Source organism: Coccinella septempunctata, chromosome 9, assembly GCF_907165205.1.
Source record: "Coccinella septempunctata chromosome 9, icCocSept1.1, whole genome shotgun sequence".
Classification (NCBI taxonomy): Eukaryota; Metazoa; Arthropoda; class Insecta; order Coleoptera; family Coccinellidae; genus Coccinella; species Coccinella septempunctata.
In genome coordinates this window covers 18,106,704-18,131,901 of record NC_058197.1, presented here as the reverse complement: position 1 = coordinate 18,131,901, position 25,198 = coordinate 18,106,704, and the positions used below count along the sequence as shown (strand labels likewise).

The following is a 25,198-nucleotide window of genomic DNA, read 5'->3' as shown; positions in this document are numbered from 1 at the left end:
ACTCTCGCATTACAATATGTACAGAGTCGTGGCCTCTGCTGCATTCAGATGTCCGAAGACCGTATGGTCTTAGAATTTCAATTGAATCCGAAGGATTCGGATAAGTTGGAAGATGTAGCGGTTTATTGCCATTAAAACGGGGTTCTTGGTGATTTTATATTTGCGGAAAGAAAGTTGCACCTTTCTCATCGAAAATACCATACCATAGCCATATGGAGCCTTGTTGCAAGACTGATTGTTTATCCACTTCAAAACGTCCCCCCATCGATTTTTATATTCAATTGTCCACCAACTAGTGGCCACGTTTATTCACCTCAGCCCAACTGTCGAGTGAATTTCTACCCCCTATAGTTCGTTCAATTACTTCCCTGCTTTCGAAATTTGACGTCAAATCATTCTTTAATGGGGTTGTTGAAATATCACCCCTGCCTCGAGGCGTAATTGAGCTTGTAGTTCAGGCAACCCTGGGATTTTGCGAGAGTCTACTTTGTTTTCCATTCTTTTGATCTTAAGCCGGCCCTTTGACGATAAGATCGGCTTTTTTCTTAAGGGTTTAGCGGCTACGTAAGCGAAAATGGGTTGATGGAATTGAACCTTTAGGGCGAGTATTGAATATTCAGGGAATTTCATATGGAAGCTTCCCGATTCCATCAGTTTAAAACAGATATCACTGGAAGTAGAAGTTTCCAAAAGATAAAACTTCAAAACAAAGTAGATTCACACTGAAATAAAATAGGATGTAAAATAAAAGAAGTTTTATCATACTTATTAATTTTCCAGAAAATTTAATCTTAATGCTGCTTCAAAAAAAGCATTTTTGAATATAGCTAATTCTTAATTTTGATTGGGCACTCGTTATATCTTATGGATATTATTTTGTGCTGCAAGAAATAGAGCTGCACTCTTGAAATTCGAAATATTTATGACCACGATAATATTTGACGTTTTCAGAAATTAATTCAGCTGTACCAGTTGTTAAATTATGGAATTTCGAAAATTGCAATCTGTATTTTCCTACTTGCAAGATTTTTCCTCTCGATTTTGATTCGAGATACTACTGCAGATTGGGAAACTGATGATTTGAAAAATTTGCAGCGTTTTTCATGTTTCAGATGGAAATTTTCAAGTGAAATATAATTTCAATCGATTATTATTCTTTATTAATGACTCTAGGTTGTTTTGATTAATATTTATCGAGGTGCATTTATGAATAACTTAGAATAAATGATTTTGATAAAACAACAACCAATAAAAACTGAAAAGTTGCGATACGGTGAAAAATAATAATAAATTTTCCTTCAGGATGAAAAAAAATTGAAAACAATGAGAAAATAAAAGCATCATTACCGACTAAAGGTCCAAAACAGTCATCATTCCTTCAAAAACACACTTTGAACCCGTGAATCGTCACAAAATTTCGAAAATTCTTGGGCGTATGAGGAAAACTCCCAAAATCATATTTTCCACGTGAGAAGATTTCCTCGTTCCTAACACCGTGCAGAAATCGAACGTTAAACAGACAACACAAACACACGGTTGCCCCCACGACTGTCGCTCGCGACGTTCAAACCTCGACTGGCACCAGGCAATCTTCTGTATAACGAACGACTTACAACCCAACTACAACAGACGATCAACGCCAACGGCACAAAGCATGTCCAATAATCAATTTTGACGATCCTCTAATTATCCTCCTCATCGTCTACGACCCATTAAGATCTGGTCCATTTTTCCTCTACCGAAAAAAAATAATTGGAGCGGGGTGTGGGTGTTATCTAGCCTTCTTGCATCTGAATGAGTTTGATAAGACAGATAAAAATAGAAAATGGGAAATTTCACGTGGTTTTTGGGTATTGGAATTGATCCTATCTGATAGAGATTGTGTGGACAGCTTCTCTGTTAGAGTTTTTAATCCAGGATTTCATGCCTAACCTCCTTGGCTCAAATTATGTTGAAACTCTCGAGAATCTGAGACCAATTATAGGTATTCCATTCCTAGCCATTTCCCCAATAATAAGGCCTGTCGTCCTTAAGTTTATATCCTATCCGGCTTTGTGAGGACCATCTCGTCGATGATGCCAGCTGCTGCGTCTCTTCTTGTGGTGATTTCATCTCCTATTTGAAGAAGATGTGCGTAATCAAGGTTGTTCCAGGTTCGTTGTCTCATTGTTCTTCCGAGTGCTCATGTTTTTTCAACGATTTCATTATCATCGCGTATCGGCAAGGATGTTTCGAGATCAGAACCGGCTGTCGAGGATGCGGACAACTGGTTGATTGATACGTTCTTGAAGGATCAAAAGCGGGGCATTTTGAGCCTTAGAGGGAAGTCTCTAGTATCTGTGTGCTCCGGGCGTTGATAACGGATTAGGATAGAGTGATTTTTTTGATTTAGAATCGACCATGAGCTCGAATTGAGAGCAAATGAATTATTGCAAAAAAAGCATGGTAATATGTGGAGTGCATATTACCCAGGATTGATTTTATCGATCATATATCTCATTTTTCACTTTTTAGAAACTAATTAGGATTTTTTTTTACAGATGCTGTACAATAATGCATTTGAGATCGAAAGATAGCTAAGGTAAGTGCCCTTCACTAAATCTGTATACACCGTGATTGAATATCAACTTTTAACCAAATCGAATGAGTGTTATATTTCGAAAGACCACTGGCGATCTATGGTATTAGTTCATTCATTCATTGCTGTACCTCGTTACCGAGAATAAATCTACAGAAAGACTCAAAAACAAAACTATCGGTGGGATCAAACGTATAATTTCTCAGGGCTACTTGTGACTGTGTGCCCTTCTGTGACTGAAGAGACCCAACCGTGACCTACAGATCCTTCCCTACTCCAGGCATGGATAGTCACCAACCAGATCTGGCCACCGCTGTATTCTTCTCGAGTCTCCATTATAACTGTGGACCAAAGACCTCCACTGTGATCTGTCTAACGCTAGTTGTTCCCAGTTATGATTGGCATTAACTGATTTCAGGGATTGATGCAGTATATCCTTAAACCGCTTATACTGACCTCCTGGTTTCCGAGCTCCCTCTGTGAATTTGCCATACATAGCTATTTTGGGGAGTCTTGTGTCTTGCATCCTCAGAATGTGGCCGCTCCATCTGAGTCGGGTCCTCGTTACTTGAGTCTCAATTGTCGTACAACTCGCGCGTTGCAAGACTTCTGCATTTGAAACTTTGTGGAACCATCTGATGTGCATTATTTGTCTTAGATGACGTTGTTGCGTTTGTTCGAGCTGTTTAATGTGTCGCCTGTAGGGCGTCCAGCTTTCGTTTCTGTAAAAAAGCTTTGGAAGGATCACTGCTATGTAAACAGCTGTCTTGGTTTTCAGATTGAGGTCGTGATTTTGAAACACTCTGTCCTTTAGCTTCCAGAATGCCCGTGATGCCGAATAGATACGGTTGCGTATTTCCGTGTCCAGGTTAGCCCTAGTATTTATGAAGCTTCCCAAGTATTCGAACTGCTCGACCTGTTCTAGAGTTTCATCCTCCAGGCTGATATCTGTTTGAAGGCTTTCTGGCAGACCTACTAGGAGTTTGGTTTTGTCAATAATGAGTCTAAGGCCTAAAGCTTTGTATATATGTTTATAAGTGTTCTACATTATCTGTAGATCCTCTGAGCTGCCTTGTTTTATTCCAGAGTTGGTTGAGAAATTGTCGGTTCTAGAGTCATCATGATGTACTCTAGCAGTGTTGTTGGTATGGAGGCCTTTACACACTGCCAAGAATGTTTCGGGTACTCCAAGGTGTCCCATGATTCTCCACAGTTCCAGTTATAATCAGCACATCCATCTACACCCTTAACATTTGCAAAGAAGCCACTATACCTCACCATAAGAGATCTCCTCTTCTTTTCGATATTTACCGATGTCCCATTGAGGTAAAGATTCGTGAATCTCCAGCATTTTTGAAGAAAAACAAGGTGCATCAACCTGCGATCATAAAGTACCCTAAGGCACACCTGAAAAAACGTCGAACTGTGCTCGTTGAAGCGATCAACGTGATAGTATCGATTTGGATCAAATTATAGGTTGCGGAGGAGCGAGGAAGACATCGAACAGGTTCCGTGTGGACGATAATTGTCGTTGTTTCTGTTCGTTCAGTCTGGATGCATCAGAAATGAGCGAGGAATATAATTATATAATAATATGATGGCCTATGAATGATTCCCTTAAGAAACCATCACTTTCCTAGAAAAGGGATCAATGAAAGTGTTAACGGAATGACTACAACAGGATTTGATCAGAATTAAGTCAACTTAAGGACAAAGCGGTCTTTTGACCACATGAAGGTGGAAGGAACTATCAATTAATAGTAGCCAGTCTGCTTCCTCAACTTCTTCAGGAATGAACCCTTTTTTCCATCCATTTAAACTCAGAATGAACGTACCCACGATTTTCGTTCAACACAATCTCCGAAGAGCATCGAAGATGATGCCGACGACCTTCGATACTAATTGCTTTGTTCATCACCGGTACCCAAAGAAAATTCGATCGATCACGAGTAAACCTCAACCAATTGTAGCGTCTTGTATCCATCACCAAGACGACCTTCGAACAGAGCCCATCTTGAGCTTGGTCGCTCAACTTGGCATAGTCTAGAAAAATGTATCCCTGAATGAATGGCCGGAAGTATACGCAAGAGAGCTGCCTCGTTATGTTCGGGCAGGACTATTGTGAGATCATTGTCTTCGTCCATTCGCGTTTATGCGAAAAATGCAGGTGTTAAATATTCATATATGATGTATAGAATTACTTTTGGTTTCGCCCATACCGAAGATGAGTCATCAGGCATATTTCGTCAGTAATCAATTATTGTTCTCATGGGAGTCGGCATGAATTAATGGCGTTTTCATAAAGAAATAAGTCTGCATTTCGAATAGAATTTGAATGGAAGAATGGATCACATTGTGATAGATTCTTTCCAGGTTTATGTCCACGCATCTTACCATTGCTTTCTGCCTGAAAACCCCTCGAGCTTTAAGATTGTGTACACTTGGTGTACATCTCTGTTGTGGTTTTTGATTTGAACCATGGTGTTGACCATTTCTTGGTATTAACTTTGAAATACTGGGTGGTGAATTCCTTTTTCCATTCTTCCTTTTACATGGTATAGTGTTGAAGTTCTTCTAAATGCTTAATTTGGGAGGTTCGTTAATGAGAAGTACTTGTTTAGAGAGGACCAGGCTCTGTGATTGATCATCGCGGATGGACCTTCTATTCCTCGTTCGGCATATCTCAATGTCGATTTTTTTAAACGATCAATTAACGCTGTTGGGTTCGAAATTGAGCAGATCGGAAACTGGGTCGCTTTACCACTCGCGACCTTCGCTTAAACGTTCAAAGTTCGTTCGATTTGAATCGATGGACGTTAGCCCCTTGTCTCCGAATGTCGTATTGCTCAATTTCTCGTTCTAGCGTTTAATAACGATAGCAGGACCAGATTTTCATGCTGCAACCTATAGGCGGATATGTGTGCGTGTGTGGGGAGACACCAATGAGTCATGCGGAGGGCGAGTCTTTGTCTTGTATTGGAAAGGAAGGTTTTTTAAACTCAGCGAAATGTCCGATAATGACAGATTTTCTTGGCGTGGTAAATTGAGTGTGACTGTTTGAGAGTTGAACGATATTTGGACCAAAGTGACGATGGAGAATACTCAAGATGTTTACCATCCAAGTATTTGTTTGGAACTAAAACTTATTTCAAATATGACCTTAGTCATAGCTAGAAAAATCGATGCTGTGCGAAAATTTATGGAAGTAGATAGACCTATGACATATCCTTGGGTTCTTGGTCACTCTGGAATCAGAGGAAATGAAGAAGCCCATACACTTGCCAAGAAAAACGCAGGAATCTCTTCCATTGGCCCTGAATCTTTCTGTAGTTAAGGAGAATGTACCTACAAAAAAGAGTTCCTGGAGAAGGATAAAACATGTGCTACACCTCCTTATAGGGCGTTGTGGCCTTAGGAGGCACCTGATGAGGATGGGTCTAGCAGAAACTGTAGAGTGCAGATTCTATGGGGAGGAGGGTGAAACTCCAGATTACCTGGGGACAGAATGCTTCGCCATTGCTAGCCAACACAAAACATGTTCTGGACAAGAAGCTTGTAGAAGTGTGGTAGTAACTTCTTTGAAGCAATCCCAGATACTTGAGTCCATTAGAACTTGTGGAAAAGCTGTAGACTACATGATGACCAGAACAGCTCTGATGCCTAATAGACCTTAAGGTCGCAGTGCAATGAAACCTCCCTTACATCTTGCAACACTTATCATTATTATTTGAACTGGGGTCGTTGTGGCTCGGTTAGCTTTCCAGGAACTGCGACCATGTATGTCTTTTGTTCTCTACTCATTCATAGGAACCCAAGGAGGTCGTCAATGGTGTTGATAAAACCGACAACATCCTTAGGGGCCTTAGCCGTTACCTCGTCGGTATCCAGGATCGGTTTTCCACATATGAATGGTTCTTAGGCCAGTCAGCTCTGGACACTATGCAAGTGTCCAGAGCTGACCACGTGTTCAGCTGTTTCTGCTTCTGATCCACAGAGCCTACAAATCTCATCTGCTGACTTTCCCATATGGTACAAATGATATTTGTACCGACAGTGCTCTGTCAGCAGTCCCACAATAACCTGAAGCTCAGCTTGTGACAAACTAGCAGTTTTCTGGTGTAGGTCGGTGAAATCATTAGGAATTTCCTTGACTCTGTAAGTCCAGGAGTGTTTCTCCAGAGGGTTATTCTGTTGTTCAACTCCCAGTGTACGAACCCACAGAAAGGCTCAGGTCCAGCAGGTATTAATCTTGATGCTATTCATGCAAGTTTATCAGCTTCTCCATTTCCGTGAACACCACAACACCTGGTACTCTGGGTAGAGTCACTTTATTGCCTCTGGCCAATTGCTTTATGGTATTAGGCCACTCCCATGTCAGCATAGACCCTGGCAGTGTGATTCCAGGGACCTCAGCGTGGTCTGACTGAGCGTGGTGATAAAGACCCCCTTTGAGGTTCATTTTAAGACACTCCTGAGCGCATGCGTAGACAGTCAGACTCTCGGTCTGTAAAATAGAGGGTTCACTTCCCAGAACTTTAGAGAATCAACAACGCTTTTGACGTTCGATCTACCACAGCTGCGATTAACAGTGAAGGATTTATTAAAAGCACTTCCCTACCAGAATATCGTTGAATCCCTTCCTCCCCTGTGCCTAATTCGCATCATCATCAACAATCACTCATTATCAGCTCGATAACATTCAGCTTTACTTCCACTTCTCCAATTATCGCATTAACCTCAATCGTCCCATTTCGCAAGACTAATTACCATCTACTTATTATTAAATTCAAGTAGATGCGTTTGGAATGATATATGGTCAGCCTTGTCAGAATTCGTCCATATAAAAGGTTACACCGCTCAGGAACCTTCTTCGAAAAGTGCATCTTTACATATAAAATAGGTATTTTTCTCAACCATCTATCGTAATTACTATTTTAACGTGTCGCCGTCCAAATTCCGATGTTAATGCTGATTCTTCGATGGGACTACATTGTTGTGCCTTCCCACAAGGACGAAATAAATGTTCTTGTTTAATCTAATTACGATGAAGAAACATTCGTCGTAAATCTACCGACCAAGCGGATTTTTGCATCCGATAAATATTTATTCGTATCGATTGTTTATTGATTGATTATATTCGAGTTATGCAGGTCACCAATAACAACGGCATACCGAAGGATACTGTGTAAAATGTCAAGAAGTAAATGTCGTAAATTGCTCTTTTTCCTCTTTGTCCTTAATTTCATCAGAGAAGATGACATTAATGGAATCAACCGTAGCTTTCTTGCGCCTTGAAAACGAAGCCTTCCAACTTCAATTTTCAACTGATTACATCTTACACCACCAGTAGTTCAAATGATTTGTAGTTCAAACGATCCGTAGTGTCAGTGATCAGTAGTTCCAATAACTATTACTGGGTATATGTGAAAGATTGATTGCAAATGAAATTTTTTTTGGTACATTTGGCTCCATGGAACGAAATGAATATTGTGGTGTGTGGTGCAACAATTTACTCACCGATATCACAATATGAGACCTTTGTTGAACATTTGCGTATGTCGAAAAAGACACTTGAAATTCGACACTCTACTAATTAAGAAGCGGCTTCTTTTACTTCTCTGTCTGTATCGTCTATCGTGAAAACCGAGAACGCGACCAACGGTCGTGAAAGTCGCCCCCAGTATCACGTTTCGGGTTTTTTATCATTCGGCAGCGCGTACATCACAGATGGAGATTTTGAGCGGAGCGGAGAGATGGGTGCAATCGTGAAGTTTTACGTGTTCTGGCTGTGTTTTTACCGTCTTTTCAGAGAGAGTAAGTATGAGTTTAACCAAGGTTTTTTATATATTTTTATTCTTGATTTAGTGCCTTATATAAGAACAGTACTTCAAGATCTTCTTATGAGTGCTATTTTCTCGATGAAAACTATGAATTATGTCGAAAATGTGTCCATTTTGCAGCGTTTAAATATTAAAAGCAAAATCAAATAAACTATTTTTGGAGGACAAATAGCACAGCATTATATTGATGCTTGTGAATGATGTTTGCGAATCGAACAACTTTCAAAACATGCAACCTCGTTGTTGACCCAATCAATTACCGATTTGAATTGGCCAGCCAACTCTGGCAATCTTTTCGCTAATTCACGAAATAGGATGTGCTGGCTTTCGATAACCTTTAACGTTTTTCCTCAAAATAACGTTCCCTATTTGAACTTGTATTGCATTACCTCGATCTGTACTTATCCTGCGATGGAATGAATTAATTGATGCTTTGTTCAGACGGTGTTAGCATGAACTGTTCGACTTGATGATAGAGCGGACGTAAAATGAAAGGTTCTGAAGGATTTTCAAGGAAATCGATAAAAATGATCAATGAACTAGCTCGGGGTTTTTAGATTCAGACTTATTTGACAGTAAATCAAATTTGCCTGCTCCAATTCCACTGTATACTTTGCAATTTGTCCATCTGCTGGTTCTACTAAACGAATATCCCAATTATACCGAAAATAGCATACATTTCAATGTATTACCATGTGTTTTTTTAGGACTTTCAGGTAGGTGTAATCATTCTCAAACTCAACTTCGAATATTTAAAAGGTGGGATATGTTTTGCAGACTCCGCAGAAGAACACACGAAAGTTTGGAAACCGGATAACGACCTATTTAAGAGGTTGAACTGGGTGGACCCCAATTCTGAAGAAAATTGCAGAAAAGTCGAATTTGCGCCTATAAACAACGGTCAGATTTACATAACCAAACTTGCTGCAGTCGAGTACGTGCTCCCTTTAACAGGGAAATTAGAATTCGCCGAAGGAGGTTCGATGAAAGTCGTGGATGCTGGCAGCGATATGAAAACGAACTGTGAGTGTTGTTTTTCACACGGAAGTGTGATAGTTCATCAAATGCGTAATTTTTAGGTTTGAAACTGAAGCCGCTGATGAGCCACGATTACTTAGATCCGAGGAACTGGGACAGTGACGTGGCGGACAATCCCGCTGTTCCCGATAGGGAGAAGTTGCCCTGTAGGGATGATCACATAGTATTCCGAAGTCTGAACACTTCTTCAGTCGATTTCGATAGTTTAAGGGACGATCACATAGTATCGCGTTTCACGGCTGGAGATTACACTAGTTCTGACCATGAGGTTGTGGGTGAGTTGAGAAAAAAAATTGAATATACGAGGTGATTCATTGGTGAATGGGCAGAAGCTAAGGGTAGATAGAGGACTCTACGATGAGCCAGGATAACCCATATTTGAAGGGTCTATCTCTCTGTATAATCAAGATACAGAGTGATTTATTGATTATGCCACTTACTTTCGAACCATTCTATGCAGGGTGAGACTTTAACTCGTACAAATATTTCAACAGTAGATTCTAGAGGTCAAAAGAAACACTTTTTTCCTATACCATTTTTACCGATTCGGCCCTGATAAAAAGATATAGCTTTTTTGAATTTTCATAAGGAGCTGTACCACCCCTGGAAAACCAACATTACCTTCAGAATAACTGGCTAAATCTGTGACACTACACATCTGTGGATCATTTGAACAGAGTTGCATTCAGCCAAAGTACCCAATTTTTCAAATTTCACTGATAAGTACTTTTTAATTTTTGAACATCAAGTTACTGGAAAACTGCGCATTTCACGAGAAAATATGAAGAATACTTTTATTTTACAAAACGTTAAAATATTCATTAGATAGCGTCCAACTTGGTTTCAAGAGTTGGGTTCTTTGATTTCTGGTAATTTTATGGTACGTAATGGTCATAATGAGAAAACTGGAAGACGTGGGTGATATCTTGTAATCGAAAAAGATTCATCAAATAAATGTAAAACTATATTCCAAAATTCATTTTATTCGATAAAACCATTTGTGAGATAGAACAAAAAATAACATTTTTTTATGGTTTTTCAACAGCCTGTAACTTTTAAACCGAGCCGATTCTTAAAAAATGGCAAAGGAAAAAAGTGTTTCTTCTAACCTAAAGAGTCTACTGTTAAAATATTTGTTCGAGTCAAAGACTCATCTTGTATAGGGTGGTTCAAAAGGTATGGGTAATTAAAGAAATTGACAAAACCAATGAAACACCCTGTATCTTTATTATAAAGCGAGATAGACCCTTCAAATTTAGGTTTATCGAACTCACCACTTTGCCCTCTATCTACCCTTATTTTCAGCCCATTTACCAATGAAACACCTTGTAGATAGACGTGAGTATGGTAACTAATTGATTTTTTTTTTTTGTATCAATGAGATGTCACACTTCTCGCTCGCCTCATCATCTCCGAGAGGAAGTGTCGCAATCCAGCTGGCTGTGTTTGCAACGACGAAAGGAACTTCATCTGTGGCCCACCGAAGAAAAGTGAATGTATGGACCCTGTCTTTCCTAAGGGGTTCTGCCATCCAATTTGTGGTAGGTCCATCCCTGAGAAATCACAGACGATTGACAGAGATGGAATCGACATCAATTCATCGACAATTTTTTTTAGGTGCGTTCACTGTCTTCAAACCTAAGCGAGGTTTTTCTTTGAAGAAACTCGAAGATGCCTTGAAGGATTACAGTGACGTATACACTCACGTGAGCAAAATAGACGACGATGTTATTCAATTGGTTTTCGCAGAGAAGGAATACTCTGGAGATAGCGCGGTATATGCCGAAGATTTTTATGAAAAGTTGCAAGAAAGTGAGTGAAATGTTTTGAACAAAATCAAATTTGACAGTACCTGAGTCTGTTCCCGAAACAATGGTCACTTTTGAAGATTGAAGAAGTAGAAATTTGACGCACCATCAGTGTCTCTAGCTCAAAAACCACTGGCAAATTCAATCTTGTATTTATGATTGAAGAGCAACGCTCATTTGGCCCCATAAATTCCCTCGTCCCTTCCATAAATCCAGACGCGTATTGCACATAGCTTTTCGCTGAATCTTCCTTGACATTTGCGGGTTTCTAGACGCTAGGAAAAAAATGGTTCTGGTATTCCGTTAACCCAGTTTGAATTATTGAAAAAAACGATATATAAAACGCGCTACGAAACGTCGACATTTGCATATGCAATTTCAGAATCAGACCCGTAGCTCGCAAATGTCAGTGGATTCGCATTTTTATTGCGCCAGTTTAGAAATGAAAAACATGCAATTTGTCGTTTCGAAGGATATTCGCTATGATTTGTTGGAATGCATTGGATGAATGTTGAACCAGTTTTTTCTAAAAGTCTCCATTGCTCATTCTAGTCTTGAAACCTATTATACCTATACTCCATTTGTTTTTATAAAAGCACTCGGTTGGCCATGGAAATTTGACACATTCCTCATTGTATAGTATGAAATATGAGGTTACGACGCTTGTCAAATCATTTTTTGGTTTTAAATCAGCTCTTTGTTGTCCGTTCTACATGAAAGTCTCAGTAATTATGCATTCGTTCTCATGATGTGAATTTACTTCGGAAAATAAAATTCATCTGTGACGAACGCATTGACGTTCATACAAACTGATTGAAGGGGTTCATAATATGGTAATTTGCATGGAAAGGATAAGAGATAAGTTCCTTGTCTAAGAACTCTCGTAATTTTTCTTTGATTTCGATTGTTTCTACTCCAAACAGTAGATTCTTTAAGTCAAAAGAAACTCTACTCTATTTTTTCCAAATCGGCTCGGTTTAAAAGATACAGGCTGTTGAAAAACCATAAAAACTGTTATTTTTTGTTCTATCTCACAAATGGTTTTATCGAATAAAACGAATTTCGGAATATCCTTTTCCTTTATTTGATGAATCTTTTTCGAACACAAGATATCACCCACGTCTTCCAGTTTTCTCATTATGACCATTACGTACCATAAAAATACCAAAAATTCAAAGAATACAACTCTTGAAACTAAAATGGACGCTATCTAATGAATATTAGTTTTGTAAAATAATAGTATTCCTCATATTTTCTCGTATATTGAGTAGTTTTCGAGTAATTCGATGTTCAAAAATAAAAAATATCTGTGGAAAACTGGGTACTTTGGCTGAATACAACTCTGTTTAAGAGATGTGTAGAGTTATAGATTCAGTTTGCTAAGGGAATTTTGTTTCTGCAGTATAGCTCATTATGAAAACTTTTTATCAGGGCCGAATGGGAAAAAATGGTAGAGGAAAAAAGTGTTTTTTTTTACCTCAATAATCTACTGTTAAAATATTGGTACGAGTCAAAGACTCACTCTGTATAGTCTACCTAGGGCTTTCATAAAAGTGAATGGAGTATACTAAGTGCAATTGAAAATATTTTCAAAGAGTATAATTTGGAAACATCCAATTATCAATCAGTTATTGAAATATCAATTGAAACATCTAAATTTCGGATGGTTATCCCCAATCTGTCCAAAATTGTTGACCAGGGAACTAGAAATCATAAAGAAACAAACGTTCAGATCAACCCTGCATCAAAAGGGCAAGATATCCATGTTAATCTTATTGTTCTAGAATCCGAAGAGTTCAAAATAACCGACTTGGGGAACTTGAAAAAGTCCGGATCACGAACGACCGGCAACGCATCTCTGTTCACTGTTCTCCTCTCGAGCTTGCTCTTCGTTTGTGGCATTTTCGGCCTTGTTTTTTGCCTCTATGGCGACAGGAGATGGCTGACCAACCTCAGGTAGGTGGCTACGTGAGAGAACTACGCAATGATTGATTTGCAAGCAATTCCGACTACCAAAAGGAAGGTCATTACCATCAAAACAGCAATAACATTTGGAAGGAGTGTTCTGAGTGTAAAATAGACAGGTGCTCCATCTATAGGACACCTACCTAACCATCGAAACTTCCTATCCCGGTATAAAAATGAGTTTATTTCGTTTCGGAACCAAATGCAATCTATATTCTTCCGTTATTTTCCTCTTTTCAACGTAGTAACTCTACGTACCTATCGCTCGTATAGACAAATAACCGTAATTTATTATTGTGGCAGTTTTTGCCGCAGCAGTCCGCGGTTTCTCACGAAATTCCATTTTTCTCCATCGGATCAGCCGGCGGTAAACCGATATTTACGACCCGGAGGTTTCGTTTACCTTTGAACTCGACTCTCTAGCTAGCAACGAGTCGTCAGAAGGAGAAGTTGGGGTCTTTCACCACACGAAGAAAGCTACTCCTCTCCGGTATTCGCATTCCGGCAGTTTATTACGGAACCGATAGTCTTATAATTATTGCGTTTATTGAGGATGCAACCTCTACGGACGTCCACTTGGTCCAAAATGAAACTGCTCATTAAATCAGCATCCTATGATGCTGGTGCTATGATCAGGTTCGAGAGAGAATGCTTATACAAGGCTCAAAAATTGAAGTGTAATAATTTGAAGGGAAATGAAAAAACGATTCTGTATAAGTACAGGGTGGGCAAAATTCGATGGTATTGAATGGCAGCTCTCAAGTTATAACTGGTGCCTCTATTTCGTAAAGTATCAGTGATATCGACAAACAATTGTAACATTCTAGAGACACTTTTCCATGTAGAATGCAGTGGCGTAGTCAAAGATTTTTTCAGTCCGCCACTTCAGAGATATAGTGATAACTTTTATTTTTTTTAAACATTAACCCTGTATTTATTGTTACATATTCCAGTCTCGACTTTTGCCCACCCTGTAGAGCTATACAGTGCAAAAAATTAGTTTTCTTTTGAATATCCACTTAAATTTCTGAGCAATGTGTTCAGTTTTACCATGCATACTTTCGATATGATCATTAGACAGGATATGAGCGTGTAAGCAAATTGTAAACGGTTTTTCTCGGTGTCTGGTTGCAAATGGAGTCGTTTTACTACTGGAACAATCGAATTGACGGGTTCAATAGATCGAGGAATTCGATTCCAATGGAAAAGACATCAGTGAATAATTGGAATTCATTAGAAATTTATAGAACTTTAGCAGAGAAAAAATTCCGTTACGACTTCATCTAGAGTCATGTGAAGCTCAACAGATTTGTCGAACGCCTCCAAAACAACGAGTTAACATCCTCAGGCACCATTATACTTAATGAAACTTGCAAAATAATGTGATGTACACCTTTTGGTTTAGTTCGAATTGCTTGATTTCCGTTGTTCTTGTGGGTATTACCCAATTTTGTTTTAGATTCAGAACGCCAACCACCTTCCCTCTCACTTCTACCTACAGGGCGAGATTCAGCAGTAGGGAAGATGAGAGTGGTCTAATTTTCGACACACAATCGATCGCAGGATCGGTCTTGAATTTACGTCAATCTTTCGATAATCCCATGTTTGGCGATGCGTCAGCTGTTAAAGAAAACACAGACGAGCAGAAAGTAAGTATGAAAATAGGTCCCACCCCAAGATTATTGTAGATAAGACTTTTTTGTGCGGATGAATGCGTATGGTTAGCTTCGGAAAGTATTCAGGACTTATCCGTTACATTTTGGGTACTCATTCGAGAGATTTCGTTAATTTAAATGACGTTTGTAACTGGGACGGAACTGATTTCGGTTTATATGTATTTCTTTCGCGGAAAGAATGAGTAATTAACGTTATGCGAGATCTCTTGGTTACGTCAAGAGGGGAATGAAAGAATAATTGAATAATGATGGAGTGAATGAATTGATTTAAATGGGACCACTCGACTTGGAAGCTTTAAATTGGAATTTTCGCCTGTGGTTATAGAGAATCATATACCCAGAGATTGTAGAAATCAATGGTATGGTTTTCCTCGCACCTCATTGTGAGAATGTTCGAAATACTGTAGATTTCGAAGAATGATTGATGCCTTGATACAGTTCTATTCCCAAAAAAACGCGGAGAAACACACCACCTATGTCGTCGATTCAACAAAATCCATTTCTTGTCTTTTCACTCTCGTTAACCTTCCACTTCGTCGACCTCGTGGTTTGGGGTTAAGCACGAAATGAATCATTGGATACATACAAATTAAACCATCACTAATAACATAAATTTATTCATTTGCTCGGAGAATGTCTTGTAGTTAAACGTGTGGATACTAAACTTCGTTTATGTGTAATAATTGTTCATTGTTTGTAGGCGGTCGTTAGCCACAATGTTTGGGCAATGTCTCTGAGAATAAATCGGTAAATTGATGTAAATCTGTTTTTTTAATTATAGTAATATTAGAACGTTCGTCTATTATGTGTTAATTGATATTTGTTCAACTGATTAGGGAGACCTTACAGTAATATGTTAACCATTTATATGTTCGTATTCCTAGCTGGTTTTTTTCTAGATTGATACCGTAGAGGAAAAACCGGCAGAGAAAAACGACCCACTTTTCGATTTGAAGAAGCTGAACGAAGAACTCCACGAGGAGATAGGTTCGAACCTGGTGAAAGATCTGCAGGAATCTTTGAATTTTAGTGCAGGTCCAGACTATCCGCCACTCATTGAAGTTGAAGAAATCGATGAGGATTGATAAAACGGGAAATAAAAGTTTGAAATTGAAGTTTTTCATTTGATAAAATATTTTTCATTTGCCTAAAGCCAGCCCTTCATATTTGAATGAAGATATTAGTAACCAAGTAACCATGATTCTGTCTGTAGAATATTTGGGTAGATTTCCACTGTGGGGATCATCATACCTTAACTCCATCAGATTTCTATGTCCAAATAGAGAATTATTCTTGGTTTACCTAAATTGCCACAATCTTGTGGCCTTTCTTCATCATTTTTTCCTCGATAAAAGTGCGCGCGATATTTATTCGGATCTCGATGATGGCATAATGATTAAATTTTGTAATCTAACTCCTGGAAAGTCTAAGATATTTCGAAGAGTTGTTTCATCGACGAATCGTCGGTGAATAAATTGCTTTATTGGACTGGTTTTTCTTCGATGTTCCACATCTCGAATTTTCAATATTTCAAGCTGAATGCAGGATTGAGAAACGGTTCGTATCGGAAAAAGGTTGTAGGTCGAAAGTTGAATCGGAAGATGTTCGAGATGTAGATAAATTTCTCCGAGTTATATAAAAGTGTTTCGCTGAATATTCATCGGGAGATTTCATGAATTGGTTGAAGAAATGCTGAATATTCATACTGTGTTAGATGAAACAGTGCTGGTAATGTTTTTTAGCAAATTAGAAAATGGGTGTATAATATAATATCTAATTTTTGACTCGTACAAATATTTTAACAGTATATTCTCAAGGTCAAGAGAAACACTTTATTCCTTTACCATTTTTTCCGAATCGGCTCGGTTCAAAAGATACAGGCTGTTGAAAAACCATAAAAAAATGTTTTAAGTTCTATCTCACAAACGGTTTCATCGAATTGAATGAATTTCGGAATATAGTTTTTCATTTATTTGATGGATCTTTTTCGAACACAAGATATCATCCACGTCTTCCAGTTTTCTCATTATGACGGCTTTTTTTCTTACCTAAGATAGAAGTCGTCAAAATAAGCAGGTACATTGACCAAAAATTTTCTATATGAAATATTCAAGATGGCTGAGCTCACCTTTGAATTCGCCCTGTACGTAGTTATAAATCGTCAAACGAACGGTTTAAATTCTCCTTGAGAATAATTATTTAGACGCAACATCAAACAATAATGCATTAACGAATTTTCGAACAAGATTCATGCATTTCCCTAATGGTAATAGCACGAAAGGTATGTTTGGTTAGGTAAACATCCTGTTTCTTCGACGCAATCGCTATAGGATATTCGATGAGCGATGAGTCGAAAGATTACACCTTTAGACCTCACGTTATGACTGAATTTCAGTAATTTGAGCACCACTGTAACACCCGAAAGAAAGAACAAGAATTTTCTATTGATTCGAAATGGTAGTCAGTTTTTTGAGGTTAATAATGAAAACATTGAGAAAAATTGTATTAAACGCCTTATAATTTCCCTGATACAACTTAATCCTGATCGGTGAGAACTGCTTCTCACAATTTGCATATTACGTTATAAATTAATTAATAAAATGTTGGAAAAGAACGGTAAACCTTGATCTAGAGCACATAGGATCCAACCAATTAAATAACGTAAAACTCCAACTACTTCCTTCTCAACAAAATATGACGAATATCTGGGACCACCTTTCTGGTAGTTGTACCTTGGCACTTTGGATAGGGTGTGGTCCGAAGATAACATTTTATGGACAAGGCGGTTATGATCATAACCTTCGAAGGAGAACCAGATGACAAAATATCTCAAACGAACCCATTATTTTTTTTTTTAATTGGGTGAGAGAACTGGTCCGCCGAAGATTCAAGGTCAGAGAGAATTTCCTGTGTGTTGGGCGGTTGACTTTTTGTTGCAGGGTGGATATAGCCAGAAAATACATGGGTGTAAGCTCTCATCGAGGCTTATTTCATGGAGGTTATTCGATCTACTTCTGGGTTTCGTATAAATAGTTCTTTGCATCTGCAGAATCACTGCCTATTTTCCAACTATTCATCCTGAATCATACACACAAATCTCCTATCATTTCCTAGACCAAACACATCCATGACTAATACTAATGAACCTCCATCTCTATCATATTCCCAGACATTTTTGTAGCTAGCAGCCCACCCACACTTACAATAAAAGCAATATGATGTATTTCAATAGCAATCATACATCTGTCTACTAACATTCATGACGTACTTAAACTAGAGTTCGCTTTTGATGCAGCTGTTGAGTTTTTGAAGCTCGTTTAATGTAACGCGACAAGAATAGCTCTTTGGATGTGAGACTTTTACAGCTTTATATCCTGCAATGGGAAATGTTCGAAAACCATATCAATCCAAGGTTTAACCCGATGGAATATAGGGAAGGGACGAAAATTCTCACTGATCTCCTCCTAGATCGCATTCCTCCGTCGTAGAATTGCCGGGCAATTCAGAATCGATAAAAGCCGACTACAATGAAAAATAATCGCTGTAATAATACGACCGGTTATTGTATTATGTGTGTCATTCACTTCTGGGACACTTTTATTCAGCCCGTCTACTGTTCTTGAATAGCTCCAGCATGACCACACCTACCTCCAAGGTGAGATTGCCAGATAAAAATGGTCTGGGGTTTATTGACAGCGATTTTATGACGATGGCGAAGAATTGGAGACAATAAGTAACTGTTTTCTGATCTTCTTTATAACATGATATCGATAGAAATGATGTGGTGTGTACAGTTAGGATTTTGTTATGTTTTGTCATCCCAGGAAGATTATGCCTAGTTGAAACCAAAGATATTACAATATCTTTGGCTGAAATCAAAAATCTTTGGTTTGATCTGTCATATATAGTAGATTTGGGTTAGGATTATTGTTGTTCTTTGAAATCAGAATAACCAAACGTGACCTTATCAAAGTTGTGGTTTTATTTCGTGTTTTTATGGAAAGTTGTCTGATAATGCCTGATAATACGATGTATTCATCTGGTATAATTTTAGTGATGTGAGAGGGTAAGCAGTTGTATGATATAAGACCTTATCTCTATAGAGGCCTTTGGTCTCTATTACTCGTTATCGCTTATTTGATTTTACATACTGCCAGCCTCGTCCACCGGCTGTCAAAAATTATTATTTACATTAGTCAGACCAGATCGATGAATAATTTTAATGGAAATGAACCTATCTCAGCCTTATCAATAAATATTTATCCAACAAGATAAGCAGCCATTAAAAAAGTGGAATAATGCGAGTTTCACTTTAAAACGCACAATTCAAAAGCGAATTTTTGAGGAATGGGCAAAATTTGTGCTGTGATTTGGTTATAGGTACTGTATACAAGGTGAGTCATTGACTCGTTCAAATATTCTAACAGTAGATTCTTGAGGTTGAAAGAAACACTTTTTACCTTCAACATTTTTTCCGAATCGGCCCGGTTTAAAAGATACAGGGTGTCGAAAAATCATAAAAAAATGGTATTTTTAGTTCTATCTCACAAACGGTTTCATCGAATGACCATTACGTACCATAAAAATACCAACTCTTCAAACTAAGTTGGACGCAATCTAATGAATAATTTGTACCTTTTGTGAAATAAAAGTATTCTTCATATTTTCTCGTATAATGCACCGTTTTCGAGTAATTTGATGTTGAAAAATCAAAAAGTATCTGTGAAATTTGAAAAATTGGGTACTTTGGCTGAATACAACTCTGTTTTAAAGATCCACAGATGTGTAGTGTCACAGATTCAGCTAGTTATTCTGAAGGTAATTTTGTCTTTCCAGGGGTGGCACAGCTCATTATGAAAACTTAAAATGGCTATATCTTTTTATCAGGCCCGAATTGGGAAAAATGGTATAGGAAAACAGTGTTCTTTTGACCTCAATAATCTACTGTTAAAATAGTTGTACGAGTCAAAGACTCATCCTGTATAATGCCATGCAGTTATATAAATAACAACTTTTATCACATCAAGAGATCTTGTACAAGCAATTTGACCAGAAATCTTCATCGAAATCATCTCTCGATAATCCGGTAATTTTCACTATCCACAGTAATACGAATAGATAAGCCGATATAATACCGTAAATAAATAGATGAGAAACCATTGTTACCATCTGCCAAAAGCGTTATTATAAGCGAAATGTCAGGCCATTAGAGATAATTGGATGGTTCAATAACAATAGAGAATCCCCATTACAATTAATGAACCACGTGTGATTTCTAATTCTCCGGGAAATATTATTTTTGTGAAAGATCCCATTTATACTGGAATGTTGATAGTCGAATGAGAGAACCCTTGTGGATGGAGCTTTCTCGAATCGAGTTGAAAACAACATGCAACATCCCTGTTCTGTTCTTCAGAGTCCAGTGGTGTACGTGTACGTCTTTGGTTATACTCCGTGACAAAAACGTTGATATTCCTGTCTCGAATGAGGTAACTGGATTTTGGTATTTCCCAAAAAGTCCTCGAGGATGATTCATACCATCGACCTCGAAGTAACGTTGCCACACTTCTGTGGATTCGCTAAGATGACCTATAGACCTGTACGGTTTGTTTTCACACAATGGCTAAATGTCAACTCTTACTTTCGATCGTGATCCGTTATGTGGCGCTTTTTTTTTAATGAACGTTATTAAAATAATGCCAGGTATGAACGGCAGAGTCTATTTGCTGAGATCTCTTGCAACGGTATACCGTATTTCCGCTTCCTGTTGAGAATGTGTTTATTATCAATAATTGGTGGGTCTAGTTGTGGTGGGATTCGATATTTCGAAAAAAAATTCAAAATATAAGAACGTTTGTGATGTGTGTCGAAGTTTTGAATGAATTTACTTCTTCCTGGTCTAAGAAATGTCTCATTCTATGTGGGAAAGCATTGATATTGTAGAACTGTTATCGAAAGACATTTTTCATCAGGTAGATTGTTATATGTCATTGTCAGGGACATCGTGTGATTTTTCTGGTCTTATTGGTTCTTTTTTATTTCATGCAATGTGAAATTCTTGTCTTGTGGTATGATTCTTTTCTTTTTTTCTTGAGTTTATAAATTTCTTATTCCATTGTGCTGATATTTTATTTTATTCTTGCGAACGTGGTTCCAAAAAATTAAATTTACAATACCCCATCTGTTTCTACTAAATAAATCTGTATTTTTCGTCACAGTACATGAAATTGGGAGGATTTTTCCTAATTATCTATAATTATTGTTGGTGAAATCTCAGGTTTTCGAGCTTTTTCAAAACATAACACCAACACAGTTGATAAAAACTCATCTCATCATATCCTACCTCAAAATTAGCCGGTATGTGCTCTAAACCCAGCGTAAAACTCAATACATAACCATATGTAGGTACAACACCAGAAAGTCACGTCATTTTATACACATCCCTTGAGGAAAAAAACTTATCATCACAAGTTTACAGAACGACACTAGAAAATACCGCATGAACTAAAACGGCGCATAAATGTGTCTGTATCTTGCCAAAATTGGTTAGACGTGTGACTCAATCTGTGGCAGTTCCGAGACTGTCTGAAGAAACCCACCAAAGACTGGCTTTGCAAGTCTGGTTCTTGCCTTCCCTCATGCACATTGGCACTTGGTCTGTTATCCATCAGCTGGTGCTTTCTTGAGTCGAGCGCATGTGCGACTTAAGTCGGTAGCATGTTCTATTGCTGGGTTATCCCGGAGACAATAAATACAGTTCTGTGTGCGATTTGGCTTAAGGAAAAGGGAGCAACAGAAAGAATTCCGGTTCTATTTTATTCCAGTTTCATTTGATTGAAATGACACCGTGTTTTATGTAGGGGGTTACCTAGGTACCTGGTGCCTATTGTACTAGTCACCTGTCCTGCTTCACCATTGTGTTGTAAAAGGTCCTTATCGATTATTGACTCGGGTATGAATGAACTGGGTAGAATGTTTACTTCTCCGCTCGTTGGGAATTTTATGGGATCGCTAGAAACACGAGAATGAGTCTTCGCTATTGCAATGTGACTTTTTTAAGAATTTCAATATATACCTTCGAATTGGCCTTCAAGAGTGTTACTTTTCTTTATTAATTTTTGATCTGGTACAATAAGTTCGAATGTAAAGATGGTAGTGAGTTTATATTCAATAGAACATAAAAATTTCAAAGCACAGGAGGAAATATTGAGGAAGTGTCTCGGGAAATCAAAAACCTATTTGTAAAATATATGAAAAATTATAAAAACCATTTATTTCAAAAATATACAACTCCCAAAAGTTATGCAACATCTCAGTCACATAATTTTTCGATGAAATTTCAACTTCTCCATTATATATAATTATAATTTTTTGGATTTATTTCGCAAGAAACTTCACGGACCGCTCGGTGGTGGGGGAGTGTAATTTGGATCGTCAGATTTACACTCTTCCTGCCAGTTCTGAGGGATCACTGGTTTCGTCAGATCTATCAGCTTGTCCAATGGACAGAAAGTCTGGCATCCTGGTACTTTCAGCAGATGAGGTGACGAGTCTGTGGTATTTCTCAGGTAAATCTGGCGAAGAAGAAATGTAAGGTGAATTTTAAGGTTATATTGGTAGGAGGAATTAGTTCGGGTTCTCTACAAGAGGTGGCGTTAGGTATAAAGGCTTCACGAGTCACCCAAACAAATCTCATAAAGTAGCTGAAGCTGTATTATTGTACTAAATATACATTCAAGGACCTTTATGGTGAGTTCCTGACAAGTAAGACCTGTACAATTGGATTGGTCAATTTCTTAAGTCTCATTTCTCAGAAATCAGTTATGAATTTCTAACCTCTATTCCTATTTCTCCAGAGCTGATATCCCTGGACATTTCCAACATGATCGTGATACCGTACGCAGGTATTTGTGGGTCCCAGACGTTGAGGGCGCTGAGAAGGTTGGCGATGGTAGAATCGTGTCCTCCGTATAGGAAAGCCTTTCTCTCTTGTGGCTCTAGGGTTCCTCTAGATTTGGCCTTCCAGTCTTCGATCAGCTTATGCAGAAGGACACCTTGAAGGTTCAACAAGAGACTGTTAATAATATCTTAGGTTATTCCATTGGAAGTAACTAACCTCCCTTCAGTCTCTTCATCTTTTCGGTGTAAGAGTTGAAGACGTAAAAGAAGATGGTCGGTTTTTCCAATGGTTCGGGAAAAAACTCCTTCGTCCACTCTGGCAAGGAGAGATTGTAACTTTTCTACGAGAATTACACAGTTATTGTGAGGTCACTGGTCAAAGTTGATCATTTAGACTTACTTCTGCAACAAGGGTGCTGTAAATGTCTTCTGCGTCAGCGAAATCTTCCATTTTAGCACCGGTATGTTTGGAAACTGACTGGAATAAAGGTCGGAACTCTTCTAACTTCTTCTTGACCTCTGGTAACTCCTTGGCCTTCTCCATCTCCAGGGAATATTGGGCGCAGGGTTTCCTCACTAGAAGTAACTAGGAAAAATGAAGTTAATGGTATGGTTAGGAGTCATGATGTGAGAGTTTCTCACCATATCTTCGTCTAGAGGTTCGGAGTGGACTGGTATGGGTTGCCAGGGAATAGGTCCCCAAATTTGGTCCCCTTTGGGAGGCCACAGTCCGGCGTTAACCACTTGCATGCTCGCTTTCGTCCTATCGACGTCTGTAGATTGGGTATAGAAGACGTTTGGGGTGTATCGCTCACCCAAAAAAGAATTGTAGCGTTCCCTCAGATATTTTCCGGTTTCGTAAAGGTCCATTTTACCTCTCTGCAAAATATTCAGTTGTAGACGAATATTTGTTTGTCTAGGTCTTACTTACGTTAGTGAGTTGCCCCCAACCAAAGGGGTAGAAGGTTTCGTTTATGTAGGGATCTTTTGGATATGTAGAAGCCGGTGTTCTTGCTCCATGTCTCATGATCTAAAGACACATTATATGATTAAGAAGGTCTATTACAGTACAGTTTTATCGGTTGATTTTTCTCGTGAATCTTCACCAAGTTTTGCCTTTCAATCTATGGTACTTTTCGAAAAATGATTATACTTACAACATGTACCAGAAGAAGTTGCTTCTTATCGTCTGTTCCTGGGTTCACAGCGGCCAAAACAGCGCACAAGACGGCCGCCAAAAGCACCACACTTCCTAGTACCACTTTCATTTTTTGCACCTAACAAAATATTCGAATTACTGAAAAGGGATTTGCTCATATCTTAATTTCTAAAGACAAGCCCCACCATAGGTTACTTATCCTTTAATGTGTGTAGACCTTTATAAGAATGATTACCTCCCTCCAACAATCTTCAACAATCGACCACATTTTTCGTCACTTCTTCACACGAACCTTGAGGTTTCATAGTTATTTAAAGACATACACAAAAATATTCAGAACTGGACAATTGTGCTTATAATAATCAGTGATAAATATGGTAGAATGACCGATATTGTTGTTGGACTTGTTAGGAATGAGTGAAATGATGATGGTATCATCGCATCATGTACCCCTTTCAGGGATCAACCCAGTGGCGTGCTTAGGAAATGAACTTCCTCTCCCCTCGTCAGGGTTATTTGAATGAATATTTGAAAACTTTTCATGTGAACTCATTTATATTGAAAGCAGGTCAAGTCTTAGGTGTATTCAAAAAATTTATTCTTCAAATCTATGAAAAACTTTATTTTGAAATAGATATTTGATTTTTTCCAGGTATACCACTGGTTAATAAACAGGTTTTCGAAATTATGGATTAATTATATACACGTGAATTAAATTATCATTTAATTGGTGAATAATTCTTCAGCATTTTTTGTTGAAGAAAGAACTTTCGATAGCACCTGACTGCAACATCAGAAAAATCAATAAAATGTGTTTTAGTCTGACCTGCTTTAAGCTGATTTTATTTTTCAATTTTCTCCGGAACTTTTACTTTATTTTCTCTGTTTCAAAAACTGGATACTTTGCAACTCACCTTGCAAATTCGACTGCTGTCCATATTTCCAATTTTTCGTATCACTATCAAGAGCTTCTCGAACTCATAACATTTTCATAAATTGCAAAACAATTCAGCACACTTTGATTTACTTTACCAGTTGATTCGTAAACACATGATAAGGCTCAGTTGGATACTTCGAAAATTCGGCAAACATAATTATTAAAACGTTTAATGGGAAGCTGCTCGGATATCATGAGCTATAAAATGAGCAAAGTCAAGGTTTCTACAGTCTTCCGATTTAAAAATAACACTCTCGCTTTCATTCATTTTGCAGTAGGTGAAATATGAGATGAATAT

The 25,198-nt window shown here is 38.2% G+C and overlaps 3 protein-coding genes across 8 annotated transcripts in view; 1 reads left to right on the top strand and 2 right to left on the bottom strand.

Annotated features, from left to right (window-relative positions):
- The window catches only part of LOC123320869, a 47,341-nt gene extending 25,830 nt beyond the window's left edge, over nucleotides 1-21,511 (bottom strand). The window contains exon 1 of one of the 3 annotated variants that reach the window (XM_044908333.1): nucleotides 21,249-21,511. The gene's annotated coding sequence lies outside the window, so the exon portion shown is untranslated. Of the gene's footprint in view, nucleotides 1-1,347; nucleotides 1,681-8,095; nucleotides 8,115-21,248 lie in introns of those variants that run through there. The other 2 variants (XM_044908334.1, XM_044908332.1) reach the window with 2 other exon arrangements.
- On the top strand, nucleotides 8,238-16,020 carry LOC123320870 (protein amnionless-like). The gene is made up of 8 exons (XM_044908336.1): nucleotides 8,238-8,392; nucleotides 9,196-9,441; nucleotides 9,498-9,731; nucleotides 10,839-10,997; nucleotides 11,074-11,268; nucleotides 13,049-13,220; nucleotides 14,689-14,878; nucleotides 15,805-16,020. The coding sequence occupies exons 1-8, from the start codon at nucleotides 8,332-8,334 to the stop codon at nucleotides 15,988-15,990; spliced, it is 1,443 nt and encodes a 480-aa protein (XP_044764271.1). The 5' UTR covers nucleotides 8,238-8,331; the 3' UTR covers nucleotides 15,991-16,020.
- A 632-nt stretch (nucleotides 21,512-22,143) lies between the features above and the next one.
- Nucleotides 22,144-25,069, bottom strand: LOC123320767 (prostatic acid phosphatase-like). Of its 4 annotated transcripts, none has more exons than XM_044908189.1 (8): nucleotides 24,878-25,069; nucleotides 23,962-24,081; nucleotides 23,736-23,834; nucleotides 23,447-23,683; nucleotides 23,205-23,390; nucleotides 23,022-23,145; nucleotides 22,742-22,959; nucleotides 22,144-22,479 (listed from the first exon to the last, which is right to left on the bottom strand). In XM_044908189.1, exons 1-8 carry the CDS (start codon nucleotides 24,899-24,901, stop codon nucleotides 22,300-22,302), a joined length of 1,188 nt encoding a protein of 395 aa, XP_044764124.1. In that variant the 5' UTR covers nucleotides 24,902-25,069; the 3' UTR covers nucleotides 22,144-22,299. The 4 variants fall into 4 exon arrangements, with proteins under 4 accessions (XP_044764124.1, XP_044764127.1, XP_044764123.1 ...); XM_044908192.1 differs by having other exon boundaries at nucleotides 24,790-24,900; XM_044908188.1 differs by lacking the exon at nucleotides 24,878-25,069 and adding an exon at nucleotides 24,199-24,429.
- Nucleotides 25,070-25,198: the final 129 nt, after the last annotated feature.